Source organism: Anolis carolinensis, chromosome 2 (genome assembly GCF_035594765.1).
Source record: "Anolis carolinensis isolate JA03-04 chromosome 2, rAnoCar3.1.pri, whole genome shotgun sequence".
Lineage (NCBI taxonomy): Eukaryota > Metazoa > Chordata > Lepidosauria > Squamata > Dactyloidae > Anolis > Anolis carolinensis.
Window position 1 is genome coordinate 171,809,524 of NC_085842.1, and position 24,756 is coordinate 171,834,279.

General features: G+C 43.8%; 1 protein-coding gene across 2 annotated transcripts in view; it reads right to left on the reverse strand.

The window, feature by feature from the left end:
* mbd6 (methyl-CpG binding domain protein 6) overlaps window positions 1–20,468 on the reverse strand; it is a 43,546-nt gene extending 23,078 nt beyond the window's left edge. Inside the window, exons 1-5 of one of the 2 annotated variants that reach the window (XM_008115067.3) lie at window positions 20,177–20,468; window positions 11,014–11,151; window positions 9,901–10,037; window positions 9,716–9,818; window positions 2,904–3,069 (exon numbers count right to left, since the gene is read on the reverse strand). In XM_008115067.3, the coding sequence (XP_008113274.2) occupies window positions 2,904–3,069; window positions 9,716–9,818; window positions 9,901–10,013 (382 nt within the window). In that variant the 5' untranslated portion in view covers window positions 10,014–10,037; window positions 11,014–11,151; window positions 20,177–20,468. Of the gene's footprint in view, window positions 1–2,903; window positions 3,070–9,715; window positions 9,819–9,900; window positions 10,038–11,013; window positions 11,152–15,099; window positions 15,920–20,176 lie in introns of those variants that run through there. The other variant, XM_008115068.3, reaches the window with a different exon arrangement.
* Between the last annotated feature and the right edge of the window lie 4,288 nt (window positions 20,469–24,756).

The window sequence follows — 24,756 nt, forward strand, 5'->3', positions numbered from 1 at the left end:
GTCAGGAGCGACTTGAGAAACTGCAAGTCGCTTCTGGTGTGAGAGAATTAGCCTTCTGCAAGGATGTTGCCCAAGGGATGCCCGGATGTTTGATGTTTTACCATCCTTGTGGGAGGCTTCTCTCATGTCCCCGCATGGGGAGCTGGAGCTGACAGAGGGAGCTCACCCGCTCTCCCCAGATTCAAACTGCCAACCTGTCAGTCAGTAGGTCCTGCCAGCACAAGGGATTAACCCATTGTGCCACCAGGAGCTCCTATAAAGTGGAATGCCAGAAGAGACAACACTAAATTAAACCTGGATAATCTATGGCTCTCTGTAATGTAGAAATATTACCTTTCTAGATGACAACTCCTGGGATCCCCTAGAGTTTTCAGGATTCCAATGGCTATAGTTTTTGTTTTGTTTTGTGGGGTTTTTTTGTTTTAAAAAGCCCTAACCTTTTTAAGATCCAAGGAGCTGTACTCTAGAGGTGAGCATAGTACGGTCCAAAATCCAGTTGTTGTAGTACTTCGTGCTATTTCCATTTTTATATTTGGAAAACTGACATTACAGGGCACTACCAAAATTTGGTGGCAAACTGCTAAATATACACCTAAATGGCCAATAGTCATTGTGCGTATTGACAACATCATAATCAATTTCAATTTATATTATTTATTTTTCATTTTATTAAAATATTTATATGCCAATCTGGTAACACAAGGTCTCCAAGGTTGTTAAAATAAACAATTTTAAAAAGTTCAATACCCCAAAGTATTTCAACTTAATACCAAGAAATGGCTTTCACTTTGCAAATACATTGCTATATAATTCCTGGTTCTGAAATTTCTATAGCTTTGATTTGCTATAAGCAATATATAAACACTTTACTGTCCTTATGAAACTGGGTGCCATGTATTCATGTGTTATTCTCTTATTATTCCTGAAATAGGTCTAAAGACACCCTACAGGCTGAAATAGAAGGCCACGGACTACATTAGCTACTCAGTTACGTATTTTTAGTCAAAACAACTTAATTAAGAAGCCCGAGCCTCTGCAAACTTTCATTCATTTGTGATTCAATTGCTGGTAGAATGAATTCCCTAGGTTGGGGTGTGTATGTTATGCTTGCAACAATTTTGACTAAATGGTGATTACTAGATTTATTGCGGAGCCTCCGGTGGCCTAGGGGATAAAAGCCTTGTGACTTGAAGGTTGGGTTGCTGACCTGAAGGCTGCCAGGTTCGAATCCTACCCGGGGAGAGCGCGGATGAGCTCCCTCTATCAGCTCCAGCTCCATGCGGGGACATGAGAGAAGCCTCCCACAAGGATGGTAAAACATTAAAACATCTGGGCGTCCCCTGGGCAATGTCCTTGCAGACGGCCAATTCTCTCACTCCAGAAGCAACTCTAGTTGCTCCTGACACACACACACACAAAAAAAAACAACCTAGATTTATTCATCAGTAACTATTCACAATTGCAACAGAGTCACATATACCTAGTTAAGTATTGTACAACTCCTGTATCTATAGGTAGAAATGTTCACAAACTTACATGGAGAACTTAAAAAATTCCTACAGGGTTATCTTTTTTCGGAATTTGCGAGGTCTTCCAGGACAACTCATGATAACTTCTGAAAGAAGCATGTCATAGAATGGTCTGGAAGACTTAGCAAGACTTAGCTGTGGTGCAGCTAGTTAGTAGCCAGCTGCAATAAATCACCACTGACCGAGAGGTCATGAGATCGAAGCCGGGTTGGATTGAGCTCCTGACATTAATAATAGCCTAGCTCGCTGTTGACCTAAGCAGTTCGAAAGATAGTTCATCTGCAGAGTGGAAAATTTAGGAACGGCTTTATAAGGGGAGGCTAATTTAACTAATTTACAACACCATAGAACTGCCAGCAGTGTACAGAAAGGAATGAGGAAGTACTAACATCAAGGACTCAGTGTCACAAGTGGACAATGAAGCGGCAGTTCCCCCTGTAGCCGGAATTGAGCATATCCTCAGGAAGCCGGAAGCTGGAAAAAGTTAAGTTGCCCCTGTGTCTGTCTATATGTCATATGTCTAATGGCATTGAAAGTTTGCCATGTATATGTGCACTGTAATCTGCCCTGAAACCCCTTCGGGATGAGAAGGGCGGAATATAAATACAGTTAATAAATAAATAAATAAATTCCTAAAGAGGCCACATTTTATTCAATGTGGATAGCTGAAACCACAGGTACCAGTCCCATGGGTACAGGAGTCATACTGTATGCTTAAATAAGAAGCAGTCCTATCTTTGGGTTGCTGTGAGTTTTCCAGGCTGTATGGCCATGTTCCAGAAGCATTATCTCCTGACGTTTCACCCACATCTATGGATGTAGGCAAAACATCAAGAGAGAATGCTTCTGGAACATGGCAATATAGCCCGGAAAACTCACAGCAACCCAGTGATTCCGGCCATGAAGGCTTTCAACAACACACTGTCCTATCTTTTTAAGCATCCTGAGATATATTTTCCCCACCCTGATTTGCTGAAAACAAAAAGCAGCAATTCTTGAAATTGCTAGTGCTATGCACATTGCCAAGCATGGCTCCTTCAGTAGAGGAGAACATCTGTAACCAGGAGCTAACCAGCAACAAAAAATCTTAGTAACTATGTCCAACACGAGGCTTAGATTGTCCCAAACAAACTAGGAATCAGAAGTCAACTCTTGCTGGTCAGGGGACCAATCAACTGTGCTGGGTTATGGCACTCATTTTTTTCCTGAAAGTCCTCCCACTGGCAATAAGATCCGAAAAGGAGCAATCAGGAAGTATGTACCCCAAATAGAAACCTGTGAATAAGAAGGCAGTATTTTACAGGATGGTGGCAGTTTCCCACCTTGTATGAAAAGGGAAATGGAGCATGGCCCCATATGGGAAAATATAGCTACCTGGGCCCAGATGGGCCAGGCTCAGTGGCCCATGGCTCTCCATGCTACGGAAGAGTGTGGCCATTGCCACAATTTTCCGACGGTGGTTGCACAGCTTGGTCATGTCTTCGTCCCCCTTGGTGCCTTCGCTTCCCATCACCATCGCTGCTGGGTCGAAGTTGAAAACCTAAGCGTAACCAGGAAAGATGGAAAAAATTAAGGGCTTCCCTTTCCCAGACCCAAGGAACAAGTGTGATGAAAGAAACTGTGGTGGGAGTCTGCCAGTTTTTAGCCAGAATTCAAAATAGGGTTGTGGATAAGTGCCATAGGTGAATAGTTACTTCCTTATCACACCCATGAAACCTCGAAAGCATCTTCTGCAGAGGCAAAAACAACCCCATACTTGGTTTTCAATAGGAAGTTCCAGCAGTTTCAATTGGAGCCACGTCCACCTAAGTGGAAACAGTAGAAAAAGCTCAACATAAATACAAGGCAGAACCTCCCCTCCCGAACCGCTGTTGTCTCAATTGTATTCTGGTGACTACTAAAAATAAGGCATAAATGAATGAATAAATAATCAGAGCAAGAAACACATTTTGTTACCCCTACTTTCTCAACAAACTACTGGACCCTTAAATTGTTTAAATGTTTTTTTCTCTTTTTCTAAAAATGATTGAGATTGGGACCTGTTCACCGTGCTTTCAGAACAATGATAGGGGCATTTATCAACTGTAGCATTCAAGAATGTGGCCAAAAGTAGAAGTATGATCACATTACCGTTTAAAGGGAATAGACTATTAAGGGATAAAAACCATCAAGTGGAGCATGAGGGGTTTGTAGTTTTATTAGTTGGTTAGCTGCAGTGAACAGTAGGCAGTTTTTTGTAGTTTCATATACCTAAAATGCTTGTTTGTGTGATTTTTAAAAAAATCTCTTTCCTGAATAAAAATGATTATTTATAAAATAATTGAGGTCACATTTTTGATGTGAGGAGATCTGGCATGTATTTAGTACTGCCAGTTGAATTCTAGTCTATGAGAAGGGTGCAGAATAAATCCTAATAAACAAAAAATGTAATAATAATTAGCATATACACCAGCGTTATTGGGCTAATGGATTATGACCTGTTAGGATCACAACCTAATAGGGATTATGACCTGTTAGGATCATAAGATATTGGGTAGCAGAGTTTCAGGATTATTCCTTTTGTTTATTGGATAATGAATGACCACAGGGCATGTAAATATCTTGTTTCTATTCCACACTCTCAGCAAACAAAGATTCAAGTACACTTTTTAAAAATAACATGTTTGTTTTACACATAACTTCATGTATTTAAATATACAGGTACATTTCTTGCCAGGTTAAAGCTTTAAAACATTTCAGTTTGTATCTTATGGTTTTAACAGTCTCTTTAAAAATTATATTATTTGTACAGCTCTCTTTAATAACAGTCTACTCCCAAGAAACTCAAGCCTCAACTGTCTTCTAGCTCCTAACATTGGCTTCTGCACTAAGACTTAAGCCTCAACTGTCTTCTAACTCCTAATACTACTTTCTGCACTCAAACCGACTCAAGCCTCAACTGACTTCTGTCATCCTTTTAAAACTGAACATTCTAAACCAGGGGTCCCCAAACTAAGGCCCGGGGGCCAGATGTGGCCCTCCAAAGTCATTGACCTGGCCCCTGTCCTAAACTTTAGACTTAGGGTTGACTTAAGTCGACCTTGTCTTTGGAGGTCTCTTTGCTTACCTATGGCCTTATGAGATCGTCTAGATGGTCTTTGAAGGTCTCTTTGCTTAGCTACGGCCTTATGAGACCATCAAGATGGCTTTTGGAGGTCACTTTCCTTACCTATGGTCCTTTGAGACCATCTAGATGGTCTTTGAAGATCCCTTTCCTTCTCTATGGTCTTATGAGACCATCTAGATGGTCTTTGGAGGTCTCTTTGCTTACCTATGAGATCATCTAGATCAGGGGTTCCCAAAGTCCTCCAAGGTCATTGACCTGGCCTCTGTCCTACACTTTAAACTTAGGGTTGACCTAAGTCTGAAATGACTTGAAGGCACACAACAACAACAATCCTAATTTTGGACTATTTCATCCTAGTCCGGCCGCCCAACAGTCTGAAGGACTGTGAATCGGCCCTCCACTTAAAAAGTTTGAGGACCCCTGTTCTAAACAGTCACTGAACCAGTCACGTGGTCTGTAGCCCCTCCCACTGCTTTAAGTACATAGAACTAAGAAACTGCAAACCAAAGAAGACATACACTTAAAGAAATAAAACGACACATTACAAAACAGGCAAACATGAGAAGGTTGCTATCTTCAAAAAGTGTTGCATTTTGTTTGTGGCTGTTTCTTTCCTTCTTCCCTTTCCCCCATATATCTTGTCCCTCTCTCTTTCCTTCTTCCCTTGCTTTTTCTGGTCCAAACCAACCAAACAAATATACATACATACTCTGACCTTTATCTATACAGACAAAAACATACATGCATACTTTGACTTTTGTCTATATAGGCAAACAAACATACATAGTATGTCAATAAAAGTCAAAGTATGCATGTACATATGTTGGTTGGTTTGGTCTATAAAGGCTCCTACATGGCTTGATGAATCTGGATCAAACTTGGCCCCCATACTCTCCATTACCCAACTTAAAATATTTGTGGAATTTCCAATGAAATGAAAAATTAGCTCCCTTAAGGGGCAGGGCGGCAAAAACTAAAACAGTATATGGATAGGAAGGCCACCTCAGAGGGAGAAGCAATGAATGAAAGCGAGCTAGTGTGTCACCAGGGACACTGTTGGAGCCATTCAGAGTGTTGGATCATTGCCATGGAGACATTGTGAGGAAGGCCTTTTCAAAGGGACAGGCAAATATGGATATGTGGTGAAGAAGGGAGAAAGCACGCAGCTGGCAGAGATGGGAAAGGAGAAAGAAGGGAAAGAAAAGAAGAAATATAGAAAAGGTATATGAGGGAAAGGGGGGACAGGGAAGAAAGAAAAAGACGGACGAGAAAGGAAGGCATAAAATAGAAAGAAAGAAGAGAGGGCAAAGTGTAGGAGGAAAACCAAGGAAAGAAGGAAAGAAAAAAAAAAGAGAGAGGGACAAGTTAGATGAGGAAAGGGGAAGAAGGAAAGAAACAGCCACAAAGAAAATGCATAGCTGGGCAACACCGGGTATACACGCTACGATGTAGAGAAGATTCATACTTAAAACTATGGAATACACTACTGGTTGTTATGTGCCCTCAAGTTTTGGCAACTTATCCATAGTTCTCCTTATAGGATAGGTAATGGTATGTATTACCACAATACTTAAAGACGGCGATCAATGTTGATGGCTTTTAAAAAGAATCAAGCTGGACGACAGTAACTAATAGCTATATATTACCACCTGGTACCAGAAGAAGCAAGGTGATGTATGCCATATGACAGCAAATATGGAAAAAACAAGAATGGCCATTAGATTGGAAAAAATCAACATATATCCCCATACCAAAAAAGGGTGGAAGCAGTGACAGACTTTGTATTTCTAGGTGCGAAGATTACTGCAGATGCAGACTGCAGCCAGGAAATCAGAAGACGTTTACTTCTTGGGAGGAGAGCAATGACCAACCTCAATAAAATAGTGAAAAGCAGAGACATCACACTGGCAATGAAGGTCCGTATAGTTAAAGCAATGGTATTCATAGTAGCCTATGGCTGCGAGAGCTGGACCATAAGGAAGGCTGAGCAAAGGAAGATAGATGCTTTTGAACTGTGGTGTTGGAGGAAAATCCTGAGTACCTTGGACCGCAAGAAGATCTAACCAGTCCATACTCCAGGAAATAATACCTGGATGCTCACTGGAGGGAAGGATATTAGAGGCAAAGATGAAGTACTTGGCCACATAATGAGAAGACAGGAAAACTTAGAGAGTATAATGGTACTGGGGAAAATGGAAGCAAAAAGGAAGAGGGGTTGACTAAGGGCAAAATTAATGGATGGTATCCTCAAAGTGACTGGCTTGACCTTGAAGGAGCTGGGAGTGGCGATGACTCTGGCGTGGGCTGGTTCATGAGGTCACGAAGAGTGGAAGCAAACAACACTAGAGGGATTATTTTTTTGAATATTAATTGCTGGTGAATAGGAGTAGGGGAACTGCTCTTACGTCTTTGCTTTGAGCTTTCCTTTGATGCATTGTGTGGCTACAGAAGGCTTGACCAGAGAGGTTTTTGGTCTGATCCAGCAAGCCTTTTTAATGATATCATGGATTCTGCTGCTACTGAATACTTCCCTGGTATGAAAAAGTGCTGAGTATGTTCTATGACAAGATGCAGAGAAAGCCTTTGGTCCTCACTGTGTTGTGAAGTTTGGCATGGCTGAAGCAAAGGAATTGTGTGATTTCAAGTGCAAAACACCTGCAGGCTCCCCACTCCTTGTTGCAGGAGACACTTTTGGGTCACATGGAGCAAGGGTCAGTCTCTGGTTGTGAAACCTCTCCACTTCTCCCAGAATCCTTTGCAACATGCAGAGGGTTCTTGGCAGGTGGTACATATGGTATAAGGTTCCCTAAAGGTTGAAAGCCACTGCTCTAAGCAGAACTAAAAATGTGTTGCTGGCACTGAAAGGAGCTTCTGCTACTGCTGCTGCTAAAGTGCACACTAACCCATCCAAGCCACATACACATGTTCCTTTCCAAAATAGCTGCCAGTGGCTGGTGCGGTGAATGAGCCCCTGGTCATAGATCCAATGTGCTGTTCTTTAGATTAAAGGGCAGCATTTGGCAGAACTTTACAGGTATTTTTCTAGCTCTAGGATCATAGAACTGGCATGTCCCTTTCAAATCATTTGAAGCACAGTTCTTCCCTCCAAGACGGAAAACTCTTTGTTGCATGGATTTTGTCCAAGCTGAATTCTGCAGCCTGCACTAAAGCAACTAGACCACATTTATTTTTTTCTAAACTATTCTTAAAATTGGGGAGATTTAAAAAATCAATTTTCTGCTCATTCCATTTTGGTTTTACTTCTAATTATGATGAGCAGCAAGGAGCCAAACCAAACACTAAAGCCCTACCCACAAACCACTAGAAATGTTGTCCGCTGTCCTTCTATTTTTTCATAGTCATAGAGTCATAGAATCATAGAGACCTCATGGGCCATCCAGTCCAACCCCGTCAAGAAGCAGGAAAATGGTATTCAAAGCACCCCCGACAGATGGCCACCCAGTCTCTGTTTAAAAGCCTCCAAAGGAGCATCCACCACACTCCGGGGCAGAGAGTTCCACTGCCGAACAGATCTCACAGTAAGGAAGTTCTTCCTAATGTTTAGGTGTAATCTCCTTTGCTGTAATTGAAGCCATTGTTCCGCGTCCTAGTCTCCAGGGCAACAGAAAACAAGCTTGCTCCCTCCTCCCTATGACTTGCCCTCACATATTGATACATGGCCCTCATTATGTCTCCTCTCAGCCTTCTCTTCTGCAGGCTAAACATGCCCAGCTCTTTAAGCCGCTCCTCATAGCACTTATTCTCCAGACTTTTGATCATTTGAGTCGCCCTTCTCTGGACACATTCCAGCTTGTCAACATCTCCCTTCAATTGTGGTGCCCAGAATTGGACACAGTACTCCAGGTGTGGTCTGACCAAGGCAGAATAGAGAGGGAGCATGACTTCCCTGGATCTAGACACTATACTCCTATTTATGCAGGCCAAAATCCCATTGGCTCCTTTAGCCTCTGCATCACAATGCATGATAGATAGCAGCTGTCAGGCAAGATGGACGAATGATCCGACCTGGTGCTAGGCTTCTGTTCCTTTACCTAAACAGTTGTAGAGATTCTTATTATCCTATACACTAGGCATGAGCAAACTTCAGCTCCCTGGGTGTTTTGTACTTCAACTCCCACCATTCTTAACAGCTGGTAAAGTGGCTGGGATTTCTGGGAGTTGAAGTCCAAAACACCTGGAGGGCCAAAGTTTGCCCATGCCTATTATACAGTCATGCATAAGTCTAGAAATTATAGTAAAAAAGATGAACTCAAAAAACTGGATTGACTTATTCATGGGTCAACTCGTATCAAAAATAAACCTGAGTAGAGTGGTGAAAGGAAGAAGCTTAGTATATCCTGAGAGAAACTAAAAGATGGATGGAGCCCTCTGCTCTCTCCACCACAGCATCGTTTTTGACTAGTTTGAATGCCCAGGTGAGAAAATGGCAGCCAGGGACAGCTCTCCATAGAACACTGGTTCCCAACCTTGGGTCCGTGGATGCTGTGGTCCGCAAGAACTAAAATATGGTCTGCGGCCTCACCATTACTACTATAGATAATAACGCAGCCCAACCAAAAAAAATTTTTTTTTCTTGGTGCCTTCATTTTAGGCCTGTTTCTAGGGTAAATTGGAGCGCTGATTCAGAAAATTGCATTGGATAGATCACATCAGCTCTATGGCTTTCTGTGCGTGAGCAGATGTGACTACTGGATGGCATATGTTCTGTATCAGAAGCTAGAGCTGACGTGGTCTATCCAGTGCAATTTTCTGAATCAGCTTCCCAAATAACTAAACCGAATCTAAAGTTGACCAAAAACTGATTCATAACGCTTTTGGTACTACTATTGGAGAGTGGTCCCTGGTCAAAAAAAGGTTGGAAACCACTGCCATAGAATAACCCTTGACTTATCCACAGGCCATGTCAAAATTAGTAATTCTGGTTCCAAGACCTACGCTTATACATGAAGTCAATTTATACACCAGTAAATACGGTACTTGAGCAAAGTGAGGAAGTCTCGAGTCCAGAGTCAAACCTCAATGCCGGGTGTGAATGGCACTCCCTCCAAAGCCTTGTTACCTTATGTACATTGAGGGGACACTCCAGGCCGCACTTGCAAGTGCCATCCGCCAGCAGGTACGCACGAGTCTGCTCCAGCGAAGCCAGGCTTGTGCCGCTTGGACTGAGAGAAAGAAGAAGGAAGTATTAGGGGTATGAACACCAGGGAAAAGAATGCGGCCAAGGAAGGGGGGAGCATGTCTCACCTGATGTAGCGCACTCTGCCCTCTTCCACCCTGCGCTGCCAGCCCACAGGCACAGGAGTGACCGCCGGGTGGCCACCTCGATCCACACCAGAGCAATCATCGCCGCCATTCATTGTGCTCCCTCAGCGCTTGGGCACCTGAAAGAATTTGTGGTCACTGAGGTGTGTGACACACCAACACCTGGGCAGCATCTGGGCAAGTGTGGCCGATATTTGCAGGGGAAAGGAAGGGCTGGTAACCATGGCAACAGGGTCTCAGGTCAAACCTAAGTGAGGCATGGCCTGGTCTAGTTGTCAAGGCCTGGCAGTAGCTGCGTGGCTTCGTCCCCCAACACAAGCTGGACACACAACAGAGTTTCCCTGTTAGCTACTCACAATATATTGTGCCTCGTAACCGGCCAGTAGCCATTTGGGGAAAACAAACAGCTCCACTCTGTGCTTTTGCTAGCCTGGAAAGGTGAGATCAAATCCAAGAGAGTGAGAGGCTCAGTGCATGTGGTCAGGGTTATTATTAGCAAAGCTAGGAAGAGAGTGGCTTAGAGCCAAGCCTCACAACCAGCAAAATCACAACACAATCTTTCTGGGACTGTACCACATTAGAATGCCGGTGGTGGTGGTTGGGGGGATTTATTTGTACTGAAACATCCCTTTTGAGCTTTGTTTTTGTTTTCAACAAGAAGGTCTTAAGAGAAATAACACTAGCACCTACAGTTGGAAGTGTGGCAGTCCCAGAAGGCCTCTGCTATGTGACTTGGGTCAATGTGGCGATCACGCTTTAGGATGGGGAAAGAAAGAGACTTGGCAGTTGGAATACTTAAACTGCAAAAGGTCAGGATTCTTTGTTGGGGTCTGCCCATCAAACAAACCAACATAGAGGCATAGCAAGAAGTGAGAGTTCAGCAGGAGCAAGACTGCAATAGTAGGGAGCCTGGAGTGAATCAAGGAGACAGCTTCTGAATCCTCCAAGGCCCCATTCTCCATATTGCCTGCCCCCCTTCTCCCCCATATGCACTGGGCAGCTCTGACCTACTAAACTCTCTCAGGAGGGAGCCGTGAAACGGCAAACAGCTGGCTGATCCTTTAATCCCAGCTCGGCTCTGCGGATGGCTCCTACCTGCTCATGGCTGCAAACCTCGCGGCAGGCGGCTTTAAGGGTGGGCACGCTCCCTCTGGGCACTCATAATCCAGCAGCCTCGGTTCCACGGTCCAAGCCAGCCAGGTCACCGCCACTCAGTGCCACACTAGCCCACACCTGGAGAGAGGGAGGGAGGGAGGGAGGAAGGAAGGAAGGAAGGTATTATGACATGGGTCAAGGGGAAGAGGAAGGGAGATAAGAAGATTTCCTGCACTGTTGTTGTTTTATCTTTTCAAGTTGGTTCCGACTTCTAGTAACCCCCAGGAAAACATACTATGGGGCTTTCTTGGCACAGAAGGAGCTTGTCATTGCCTTCCACTGAGGCTAAGAGAATATGACTTGCCACCCTGTGGATTTTCATTGCCAAAGAGGGGGTTGAAATCATATTCTTGAGTACCTCACTGTAGAATTTATGCACCCTTTTAAGTGCCATGGTTCAATGCTATGAGTTCCTGGGATTTGTAATTTGGTGAAAAACAACACTCTTTGGCAAAGAAGGTTAAATAACTTGTGAACTACAGCTCCTGTGAGTCCATACATTGAGCCATGGCGCTTAAAGCAGTGTCAAGCTGCATTCATTCTATAGTTTTGATGCCCACTCAGTCCAACATTCAAACTGCTACAGCACACTGGCAGGATTTCGCATGGATGTCCTAAAAAAAAAGAACTGGGTTGCTGTGAGTTTTCCGGGCTGTATAGCCATGTTCCACAAGCATCCTTTCCTGACGTTTCAGCCACATCTATGGCAGGCATCCTCAGAGGTTGTGAGGTCTGTTGAAATCTAGTCAAATGGGGTTTATATATCCAGCAGATCTCACAACCTCTGAGGATGCCTGCCACAGATGTGGCCGAAACATCAGGAAATAATGCTTCTGGAACATGGCCATACAACCTGGAAAACTCACATCAACTCAGAGATTCCAGCCATGAAAGCCTTTTAACAACACAAAAAAGAACTATCTGGGCCGAACAATTCTCGAAGTATGATGACAGTCTTCAAGGATCTGCTGCAAGTCAGAAAAACAAAAACGTATTTGCTTGAAGGTAAAAAACACTTTATTATGTTGTGTTGCAGAATAAAGGCAAGAGAAGACATCACACACACACACACACACACACACACACACACACACACACACATATATATACATGCATACAAGCATCACACATGTGTTCCCTTCGCAAATCACCCTGGGGGGAAGTGGTGGGAAAATGATCAGCCCTTGGCATTTGATTTCCAGTGACTACAGTATACTAGAAATCCCTCCTGATCCACAAGGTTGGAACAAAATGCATGTTCCTTTGCCACCTGGTCTCTGAGGGCGGGATGTTGCCTGGAAAAGTGTGATGGGAGATGTGGAGGACTTTGAAACCTTGGTGAAACTATGGCAAGCAGGGTGGCAATATAAAGGCACATTCCAGCCTTCTTTACTTCCAACTTCCTGGTTTACATACCTGAATTCACTCGAGTCTAATGCACCATCGAATCTTAACGCACACCTCAGTTTTCAAAACCTTGAAACCAAAGTATTTGCTGACTAATGTAATGTGCAGCAGCAAAAAGTGCACTCTTTGTAATATGGCCATCATACCATGTTTCCCTGAAAATAAGACAGTGTCTTATATTAATTTTTGCTCCCAAAGATGTGCTAGGTCTTATTTTCAGATGATGTCTTATTTTTCCATGAAGAAGAATTCACATTTATTGCTGAACAAAAAAATTAACATTTATTATATACTGTACAGTAGTTGTCATCACAAACCAGCATAACCAGACAAACTGTGATTCCTATCAAGAATTTCTTGTTACTACCATTATTTCCATGTACAACAATCTATGGTACATACATTTACCGATCCTACATGCGCTGGTCTTCTGTTTGGCGGGCATGCTTCCAAACAAAAACTTTGCTAGGTCTTACTTTCGGGGGAGGCCTTATATTTAGCAATTCAGCAAAACTTCTACTAGGTCTTACTTTCAGGGGATGTCATTTTCGAGGAAACAGGGTAGTTGCTGCCTGTTTAAAATTCCTTCTTTGAAAACAAAAGTGTTAGTGCACCAAAGCTTCAAGCAATGGAAAACTAAATCTTGGGGTGCATTTATGCTGTAGAATAAATCCACTTTAACTGCCTTGGTTCATGGGGTTTGTAGTTTTATAAGGCCTTGAGCCTGCTCTGCCAAAGAGTGTAGATGCCTCGCCAAACTACAAATCCTGGGATTACATAGCATCGACAATTAAATTACAGGTGACATCCCTCAAATATGAGCTCCAGGTGCTCCTGAAATAGCTTCCACTGTTGCTTTGGCTCAGCACTAAGATTACTGAATTACGTTGATCTAATGCACACCCTAATTTTGGCAAGGTGATTTAGTCAAAAAAAGTAAGTGTTAAGATTCGAGTAAATACAGTCTTCAGTAGAGTTAAGTGACAGAAGCCTTCAGTTAAGAGAACAGGCATCCAACCATAGGTCAGTATATAATTGTTGCATTGCATGCCTATGAAAATCTCTCCTTGCATATAAAAAATTAGAAAATTAGAGAGAAACATTTCAGCCCAGCCTGCAACATCATGGACTAGTTTTCTACCTGCAAGGAAGTGCTAATGTAGGGCAATACATGTTGTAGGGCACTGCAAGAGATCCACAGTCTATAATATGAAGTGCTACAAGTTCATCTTGTCACATCAGAGCTCTTACTACCTCCTTTTGCTGCACATGAGGATTAGGTCAACAACTCAGAAGTTTTAACTATTGATTTGGATGAGCTTTCCTTTCACTACAGCAGTAGTTCTCAACCTATGGGTCACCAGATGTTTTGGCCTTCAACTCCCAGAAATCCTAACAACTGGTAAACTGGCTGAGATTTCTGGGAGTTGTAGGCCAAAACACCTGGGGACTCACAGGATGAGAACCACTGCACTACAGGATTTCCTGCAATGAGTGGCCAAAAAAATTGACAGGTAAGGTTTCTACTGTGTCTATATCTCTATTACAAGACACTGCACCTTTTGGCTCGCCATGCTCCCTCAGGCACATACGAAAGGGCAAAGAGAAGGCAATGTTCATTTTTAAAAGTGGCAACCCTAGGCAAACACAAAGGTAAAAAGTACACACAGATTTCTCCCTTGTCACACAGAACCTACTTTTGCGATCATATGTGTGTCCTTGAATTATCTCATGCTTCTGAGCTGGCTATAAACATACACACATGGATACATACAACATAGAATAAATTCTGCAGAGACATGTTAGCACAGGCTGACACTCAGGAGCAAAAAGCTCAGTGAGCATGAATGATAAAAAGGGTGGGGGGAGCAGTTTGAACTTCAGAAGAATCAGAACCACTTAAAAGCTGGTGGACGACCGGTCTTTCTGCCCATCCAAATGTGCTAACTTGTATAGGAGAAATAAGTGGCCCTTCAGATGTTGTTCACTCCTACTATTTCCTGCAATTGGAAATGCTGGTGAAAACTAATATCCAACAACATATGGAAGAACTTCCTGGCAGCAAGAGCTGTTCGACAGTGGAATATGCTGCCTAGGAGTGGGAAGGGGCTCCTTCCCTGGAGTTTTCGAAGCAGGGGCTGGATGTGTTCCTGCACGGCAAAATAGGGTTCAATGGATGCCTTTGGGGGTCTCTTCAGACTCTAGGATTCTATGACATGGAGGGCCATATGTTTCCCAGCCCCTATGCATATTCTACTATCATGGTCTACTTTTGGAAAGTTTTCCTAGCTGGTTTCCTAAAGGCAATTCTTACTCACCCAAGGTGATTTGGGGCATGATTATTTAGAAGCCTGGAGTGTTGGCTGGGAAACCTACACCCATCAAACCAGCCCTGGATCAGACGCTGTACAACTGGTCAGATGCCGCCACACTGCAGCCATAAAAACTTTAGAGCAAATGAGAGCCACCACTATGGTTGCCAGCTGGGCAGAAGAAGCCAAACCAAAACCAGCTTGACATGCTCTGATGCCTTTAATCATGCTCTCCCGGCAATTATTTTCACAACATGGAGATAAACCTTATCACTTACTAATTCTGCACATCAGATTGTTAGCTTACAGGAATGTAGTTCGTTAAAAGAGTTGGAAGAAGCTATCCAGAACTCCATCACAGCTCTTCAGAGCTGCTCTCAGAAATCCAGGGAAATACCTCGTAATACAGCACCAGGAAGGAGTTAACACAGTCACTAAGAACACTCTCAATCAGTCCCACCTTTTCCACTCCCAGATTGGTGGCGTCACTTGTAGGTGGGGCTACAGCACTATAAAAACAAGTTTCTTGGCTGCAGTTAGGTGAATGTGGAGAGGGTCCTGTTTATGCTATGTCAAAGTTTCTGATTTTCATGGGGCTTAGTGAGAACCAGAAAGCAGTAATGAAGCAGCAGGAGATGTGGCACATCCATCCTTCCTTTCAAAGTACACTGGTTGGTTTTTCCTACCTTCTCCAGAGAAACCTGTACTTTTTTTTGACACTCAGTAACGCTAAGGCCCCTTCCACACAGCTAAATAAAATCCCACATTATCTGCTTTGAACTGGGATATATGGCAGTGTGGACTCAGACAACCCACTTCAAAGCAAGTGTTGTGGGATTTTCAGCCTTGACATTCTGGGTTATATGGCTGTGTTGAAAGGCCCTAAGACGAGGAAAACAAGAACAAGAAATCCCTCTCCTCCTTTAATTAGTAGAATGATGTAGGACCCTCTTGAGATCTCGCTATTCCTCAGCTACTTCAGGGCACAAAACCTAATGCCTGGACCCAAGGGTTACATTGTGTTGGTGTAAGCGTGACGAATGGATAAGCATGTCACCTAAATGACAACATCTAACAATAAGACATGCTCCATGGTAATCCACAACGTTCAACTCACTCAGAAGCAAAATGTAGTGGAAGAATTCAAGGTCCATATATAACCGAATGCAAAAGTAGCCACTATGCTACTAATATGGGGATAATCCTGACTGTTCAACACACTATAACAGCAACTAGACCTGTGCCGTAGATTTTTCAATTTAAATAATTGCGATCCTATGCACGGGGGAGCCCCGATGGTGCAAAGGGTTAAACCGCTGAACTGCTGAACTTGCTGATCAGTGATCAGCAGTTCAAATCCGGGGAGCGGGGTGAGCTCCTGCTGTTAGCCACAACTTCTGTCAACGTAGCAGTTCAAAAACATGCAAATATGAGTAGATCAATAGGTACCACTTCGACAGAAAGGTAACGGCGCTCCATGCAGTCATGCCGGCCACATGACCTTGGAGACGTCTACGGTCAATGCCGGCTCTTCAGCTTAGAAATGAAGATGAGCATCAACCCCGAGAGTTTGACATGACTAGACTTAATGTCAGGGAAAAACTTTTACCTTTACCTATGCATAGAGGAGAACTGCTAGCCCTGTCTCATTTTACAGATGTAATCTAATTACTTTAAAAAAACACAATCAATTTTGTTGATTATGTTCTGCAAGAGGACAGAAATTCTTTTCTCATTTTAATCAAATAATATATTATTTGGATAAACCAGGAATTGCTTAGAGTTGTGCTATGCACTGGCAACAGCAGAGGATCATCTAACCTGGCTCCTTTCTAGCAGAACTGTACCCAAGAAGACTCCACTCCGAAAACTCCGCAAAATAGTAAGAAACTTCATAGGGCAAAGCTAGGCAGGTATACATTTGTGTACATTGTGCTATATATTATGCTATCAATTATTGTGACCTGGATCCACACAAGTCCTTCACCTCAAACTGCTATCTATTCATATGTTTCATTCAATATAGTCTTCTGGCAAGACAGAAGTGTCTCTACATAACAAGCCAACTCCCAAGGGCCACAAAGGGACACACAATGCTTGTAGCAACACAATATAAACAACAGTCTACAAGCAGCTAGGGAACAGTCCACTCAGGAGCAAAGGACTGTAGCCTCAGAAGGTGTTATGTTCTATCTGCTTTGCCACTCTGCATTTAAACTGTAGAATAAATGCAGTTTGACACTACTTTAACTGATGTGGCTCAATGCTATGCAATCCTGAGAGTTGTAGTTTTATGAGGCTTTTAGCCTTCTTTTGCCAAAGAGTGCTGGTACCTCCCCCAAACTACAAATCCCATGATTCCACAAGATCGAGCCATGGCGGTTCAAGTGGGGTCAAACTGCATTGATTCTGCCCCTCCTGCTAATTTCAGCCTGACTTAGTTAGCTCCTAAGCAACCCTCATTTTGGTGATATTAATGTGCCCCTAATGGCGCAGCAGGTTAAACTGGTGAACTTGCTGACCGAAAGGTCGGCAGTTCGAATCCAGGGAGTGGGTGAGCTCCTGCTGATAGCCCCAGCTTCTGCCAACCTAGCAATTTGAAAAAATGCAAATGTGAGTAGATCAATAGATACTGCTTCAGCAGGAAGGTGCTGGTGCTGCATGCAGTCATGCCGTCCATATGACCTTGGTGTTGTCTACGGACAACTCCGGCTCTTTAGCTTAGAAATGGAGATGAGCACCAACCCCCAGAGTTGGACACGACTAGACTTAATGTCATGGGTAAATCTTTATCTTTACTAATGCCTCTGAATATCATTTCTTTGAGCCACTTTGAGTCTCCTTTGTAGAGAGAAAAAGCGGGGTATAAATAAACATAATAATAATTCTACTAAAGTCTGTAAAGGGGGGGTGAAATGTGTCTTGAATATGGATCCTTCTCCTTACTCCTCCCTCATTCCACACGTCTGAAAGTGATCAACAAAGGAGTGGGAATACAAAGACTTGTTTTTTTACTGCGAAGCCTTTCATGGCCAGAATCACTGGGTTGCTGTGAGTATGGCTATGTTCCAGAAGAATTCTCTCCTGACGTTTCACCCACATCTATGGCAGGCATCCTCAGAAATTGTGAAGTATATTGGAAATTAGGCAAGTGGGGTTTATTTATCTGTGGAAGGTCAAGGGTGGGAGAAAGAACTCTTGTCTGAAATGAACTGCAGACTAACTCAACAAGAGAAGTCAGCCATAGAAGAGCACTTGATGAACCAACCAATGTCAGGAGAGAATGCTTCTGGAACATGGCCATACAACCCGGAAAACTCACAACAACCCAATATATGTCATCTTTGCGAAAGACCCTGTGGATCTAGAATAGGTCTCCACAGTCACTTACAGATCCACTGCCAAGATTGTCTCTTAAAAGACAATCGCACTCAGCCAGGAGTGATTGCCTATGTTGATGATAATAACACTACATTGACCTCCACAGCTCAATACTATGGAATCATGGGAGCTGTAGTTAGGTGAGATGCCGGCACTCCTGGGCAGAGAAGACTCAAGGCCTTGAGAAACGACAGAGTCCTAGAGTTGGAAGAGAACCTCAAGGCTTTATTATACAGTCTAACCCAGGCATGGGCAAACTTCGGGGTGTTTGGGACTTTGACTCCCACAATTCCTAATCATCATCATCTGTACCATCTGCCTGTGACAAAGAACTGGTGGGATCACAAGCCTGAAAAAGTTACAAAAAATAAACATGCCAAACTACTCTGGGACTTCCAAACTGCGACTGAGTTTTGAAGCACAATGCTCCTGACCTCACGATCGTGTTAAAAAACTAAAAATGGATCATAAATGTTGCAATCGCAGGTGACAGTAGGAATGACAAGAAGCAAATGGAAAAGCTGACATGATACAAGGATTTAAAGATCAAACTGCAAAGGCTCTGGCACAAGCCAGTAAAGGTGGTCCCATTGGGGATCGGCACACTGGGTGCAGTGCCTAAAGACCTTGGCCTGCACTTAAACACAATCAGCGCTGACAAAATTACCATCTGTCAGCTGCAAAAGGCCACCCTACTCTGATCTGCACACATTATTCACTGATACGTCACACAATCCTAGACACTTGGGAAGTGTCCCATGTGTGATTCAATACAACAGCCAGCATAGTGATCTTGTTTGCTGTGTACTAGTCTTGTTGTGTATCAAATAATAGTAATACTTTATTTATATCAAATAATAATAATAATAATGTATCAAATAATAATAGTTGAATAATAATATTTATTATCATCATCATCATCATCATCACAATTACTAACAGAAATTGTGGGAGTTGAAGTCCAAACACCTGGAGGACTGAGGTTTGCCCATGCCTGGTCTAACCCTATCTTATGCTTATATTATGGATGTACCTTGATTGTTGTTATGTGATTTTAATACAGTAGAGTCTCACTTATCCAACGTTCTGGATTATCCAACGCATTTTTGTAGTCAATGTTTTCAAAATCGTGATATTTTGGTGCTAAATTAGTAAATACAGTACAGTAGAGTCTCACTTATCCAACGTTCTAGATTATCCAATGCATTTTTGTAGTCAATGTTTTTAATGCATTGTGATATTTTGGTGCTAAATTCGTAAATACAGTAATTTCTACATAGCATTAAAGTGTAATGAACTACTTTTTCTGTCATATTTGTTGTATAACATGATGTTTTGGTGCTTAATTTGTAAAATCATAAGCTATTTTGATGTTTAATAGGCTTTTTTTAAATCTCTCATTATTATCCAACATATTCGCTTATCCAATGTTCTGCCGGGCCGTTTATGTTGAATAAGTGAGACTCTACTGTATGTTGTAAGCCGCTTTGGGTCCCATGAGGGAGAAAAGCGGGTTATAAATAAATATTTATTATTATTATCTTGCCATGCCAATCAAAGCACCTCTGGGCAGCTGGCCAGAGCAAGGAGCTTTGGCAGTTCAAGTGGTGTCAAACTGCACCAGTTCTCCAGTGTAGACTCTCCTTTAGACCTAGAAGTATTGGCCCCACTCTTTGGAGCAGAAGCAAGCGAATCTGGAAGGCTGGGTTCTAGGCATATCAAAGTACACTGTGCAGTTTTTACATCCGGATATATCTGAAGACGGGGGAAAGCGACTGGAAGACAGGAGAGAATCCAATCTTCAGGGTAATTACTTTTAGAAGATCTCCCCCAGGAGTCTTTCTCTCCCCCCCCCAAAAAAAAACAAAACAAACCGGATCCAAAAGGCAAACCGTCCCTAACTCCACCAATAAGTTTGAACTGTCAGGAGGCGGGGGCACACTTTCTGCACTTTGTGCCCGGTGCATGCCCGGGACACCCCTCCCCCTCTTTTTGGCACTTACCTGGGTGCATGGTGTCCCTCTCTCTCCCCAGCAGCAGCAGGCAGATCCCCCTTGCGGCCCCCTCTCCGATCCGGCCGCGGTGGGTGCAATGGGTGGGGGATCGGGGTGCAGGGGCCCCCCAGGTCCTACCTCCCTCCTCCCTCCCTCCCTCCCCCCCTGGACTCAGTGCCAGGAAGAGGAGGGGGTAGAGCAGGGGCGCTTCCTCCCGGGCATGCGCACTGGGGGCCCTCCGCGGGAAGGAGGGAGGGGGCAGCCCAGGGAATTCCGCTCCCGTCCTCCTCCGCTCAGAGGCGCTCAGGGCGCAGACCGGGCAGAGAGCAAAACCCGGAGCGGGATCCAAAGGTCGCGCCCAAGTCCCGGCGCGGAATCCATGGAACGGAGCCTCCCCGGGCGGCCTGCCTTTTTGCCCTCTGGAGCTGCGGCTGAGAAAGGCCAACCGCGCGCCTCTCCCGTGCCACGCGTTACAGGCGCGGGCTCTTTCCTGGAGTGTCTACACTACAGAATGAATGCAGTTGGACACACTCCTTCAGTCTTCATGGCCCAGTGAGGTGGAATCCTGGGAGTCGTAGTTTTGTAAGGTCTATGCAAAAGATGCAGAATAGGGGATGCCTGGCCTGCCTGTGGAAAAGGCCTTGGAGTCCTCGTGGACAACAAGATAAACATGAGCCAACAATGTAACGTGGCAGCTAAAAAAGCCAATGGGATTTTGGCCTGCATAAATGGGAGTAGGTTGCAGTAGTAGTAGTAAAGCGTCCAGAGGAGGGCGACTAAAATGATTAAGGGTCTGGAGAACAAGCCCTATGAGGAGCGGCTTAAAGAGCTGGCATGTTTAGCCTGCAGAAGAGAAGGCTGAGAGGAGACATAGCCATGTACAAATACGTGAGGGGAATTCATAGGGAGGAGGGAGCAAGCTTGTTTTCTGCTGCCCTGCAGACTATGACACCGAACAATGGCTTCAAACTACAGGAAAGGAGATTCCACCTGAACATCAGGAAGAACTTCCTCACTGTGAGGCCTTTCGGCAGTGGAACTCTCTCCCCCAGACTGTGGTGGAGGCTCCTTCTTTGGAAGCTTTTGAACAGAGGCTGGATGGCCATCTGTCGGGGGTGCTTTGAATGCAATTTCCTGCTTCTTAGCGGGGGGGGGGTTGGACTGGATGGCCCATGAGGTCTCTTCCAACTCTACTATTCTATGATTCTAGTAGTAATAGGTAAAGGTAAAGGTTTCCCCTGACGTTAAGTCCAGTCATGTCAGACTCTGGGGGTTGGTGCTCATCTCCATTTCTAAGCCGAAGAGCCAGCGTTGTCTGTAGACTCCTCCAAGGTCATGTGGCCGGCATGACTGCATGAAGCGCCGTTACCTTCCTGCTGGAGCAGTACCTATTGATCTACTCACATTTGCATGTTTTCGAACTGCTAGGTTGGCAGGAGCTGGAGCTAACAGCGGGCACTCAAGCCGCTCCTGGGATTTGAACCTGGGACCTTTCGGTCTGCAAGTTCAGCCGCTCAGCGCTTTAACACTAACCAGCCACTGGGATTCCTAGTAGTAGTAGTAATAATAATAACTAGAAAGCTGGCACTATATGAGGATTTAAAGATCAAATTGCAAAGACTGTGGCACAAGCCAATCAAGGTGGTCCCAGTGGTGATCGGCACACTGGGTGCAGTGCCTAAAGACCTTGGCCTGTACTTGAACACAATCGGTGCTGACAAAATTACCATCTGTCAGCTGCAAAAGCTTACCTTACTGGGATCTGCACGCAGGGCCGTAGCCAGAAAAAAAATTCGGGAGAAGTTTTGAAAATTTGGGGGGGGGGGGTTGAATCCCTAGCACACACCCCACCCCCCTGCTACAAACCTGTCAATATCTGCTTGAGATAGTGCCTGGAGGGACTCTTAATATTTTGCGTCTCATAGACTTAGCATGGGGATTTGGTTAACCAGTTAAAATTCATGAGTAAACCAGTTTTTTTTTATAACCTAAAAAATTTCGGGGGGTTATATAATACCCCCCCCCCCCCCCCCCGCTACAGGCCTGTCTGCACGCATTATTCGCCGATACATCACACAGTCCTAGACACTTGGGAAGTGTCCAACGTGTGATTCAATGCAACAGCCAGCAAAGTGTCTGCTGTGGACTCAACTTGTGTTTCAAATAATAATATAAAACTTTATTTCTATTCCGCCCTGTCTCCCTGGAGGGACTTAGAGTGGATTCCAACAAACAGCAGCATACATTCAATGCCTTCATAAAACATAAATATTGGCATGAAATCCCAACATGACCCCACATACCAAAACAGTGTTAAAAACCTAACATCAAATTAAACCTAATATCGGTGAATTGAATAACATTGATAGATTAAACCAACATAGTCAGACAGAATCAAACAAGAATTATATAGTGACATAAAAACTAAATGTTCACAGTAATTTACAAAATAGATCAATAGGATGGTAACTGTGCTCCATGCAGTCATGCCAACCACATGACCTTGGAGGTGTTTACGGACAACGCTGGCTGTTCGGCTTAGAAATGGAGATGAGCACCAACCCCCAGAGTTGGACATGGCTAGACTTAATGACAGGGGAAAACCTTTACCTAAAAAGGAGTATAGTGTCCAGAGATCCAGGGAAGTCATGCCACCCCTCTATTCTGCCTTGGTCAGAACACACCTGGAATACTGTGTCAAATTATGGGCACTGCAATGGAAGGGAGATGTCAACAAGCTGGAATGTGTTCCAGAGGAGGGCGACTCAAATGATCAAAGGTCTGGAGAACAAGCCCTATGAGGAGCAGCTTAAAGAGCTGGGCATGTTTAGCCTGCAGAAGAGAAGGCTGAGAGGAGACATGATGAGGGCCATGTATAAATATGTGAGGGGAAGTCATAGGGAGGAGGGAACAAGTTTTCTGCTGCCCTGGAGACTAGGATGCGGAACAAAGGCTTTGAATCCACCTGAACTCTCTGCCCTGGAGTGTGTTGAAGGCTCCTTTAAAGGCTTTTAAGCAGAGGCTGGATGGCCATCTGTCGGGAGTGCTTTGAATGTGGTTTTCCTGCTTCTAGGCAGAATGGGGTTGGACTGGATGGCACACGAGGTCTCTATGATTCTATTATTAGCCTTCTAGCAGGCACCAATGCTAAATCTCAGGCAGGATCTGTGCTGCTGTAGATAATCCAGTTCAAAGCAGATAATCAGGATTCAAGAAACTGGATTACTGGCAGTCCCTGGGTTATAAACATCCAATTTACAAATGACTCACAGTTAAGAATGGGGGTGAAACAACAAGATGCGAGAGAAGTCTACTCTCAGGCCCTTCCAGACAGGCCCTATATCTCAGGATCTGATCCCAGGATTTTTGCTTTAAACTTGATTGTTTGAGTCCACACTGCCAGATTATTTGTTTATTTATCATGTCAGAAGCGAATTGAGAATACAGTTATGTATATAATTATATACATTATAATGCATATTATACATTTATACAATGCCAGATAATCTGGGATAAACAGAAAACCTGGGATCAGATCCTGAGATATAGGGTCTGGAAGGGCCTTAGGTAAAGGTAAAGGTTTTCCCCTGACGTTAACTCCAGTCATGACCGACTCTGGGGGTTGATGCTCATCTCCATTTCTAAGCCAAAGAGACATCTCCAAGGTCATGTGGCCGGCATGACTGCATGGAGCGCCATTACCTTCCCGCCAGAGCAGTACCTATTGATCTACTCACATTGGCATGTTTTCGAACTGCTAGGTTGGCAGGAGCTGGGGCTAACAGCGGGCACTCATTCCGCTCCCAGGATTTGAACCTGCGACCTTTTGGTCTGCAAGTTTAGCAGCTCAGCGCTTTAACACACTGTGCCACCAGGAAGGGCCTTAGAAAGGGAAAATCACTCCTTCAAGAGTTATTACCTTATCACGTTAGGAAATGCTCAATTCCTGAGACTGTTTGAGAATGATTTCGAATGGTCTCATCACATGACGTTTGCCCCATCCTGTCAGTATTCCATCAGAATGTGTCTGCAAAACCTCGCAGAAATAGATTATTTGCAGACAGAATTCTAATTGTATTTTTTAAAAATACCATGGATTCGTCCTTGCTGAAGCACTGTTTTTGTGTGTGATAGGAAAATCTGTATGCATCCCGTCAGCAATGATACAACTTGTCATCAGTGGGCAGAGTCTCATGATCACAGACTTTTCATGATGAAAGCGACCGGCTGCCATTTCTGTTTTGGATGTCGAAGGGGAAAGATCTCCAGAATAAGTGCTGTTTTATCTTGTTATTTAAAATGTTTTTACCAAAATCTGTGCAAGTTCTTCCCTCCATTGCATCTCTATGTGTAACAGAATGTTAATATTTAAAAGAAATGTAATTAGTAATATTTGGGAACTTCAAGGTTACATCTCTGTGCAATCTTAGGACCTTATCACACTGAGATACAAACCATTTATATCAGTATTTTTAAAGGACTGGATACATACTGTATTGAGACAGGATGCATACTCTCCTCATAACACCTGATTTTTACGATTCTTATGATTTTAAAATATTGCGCTTTGACTCATCACACCATGGAAG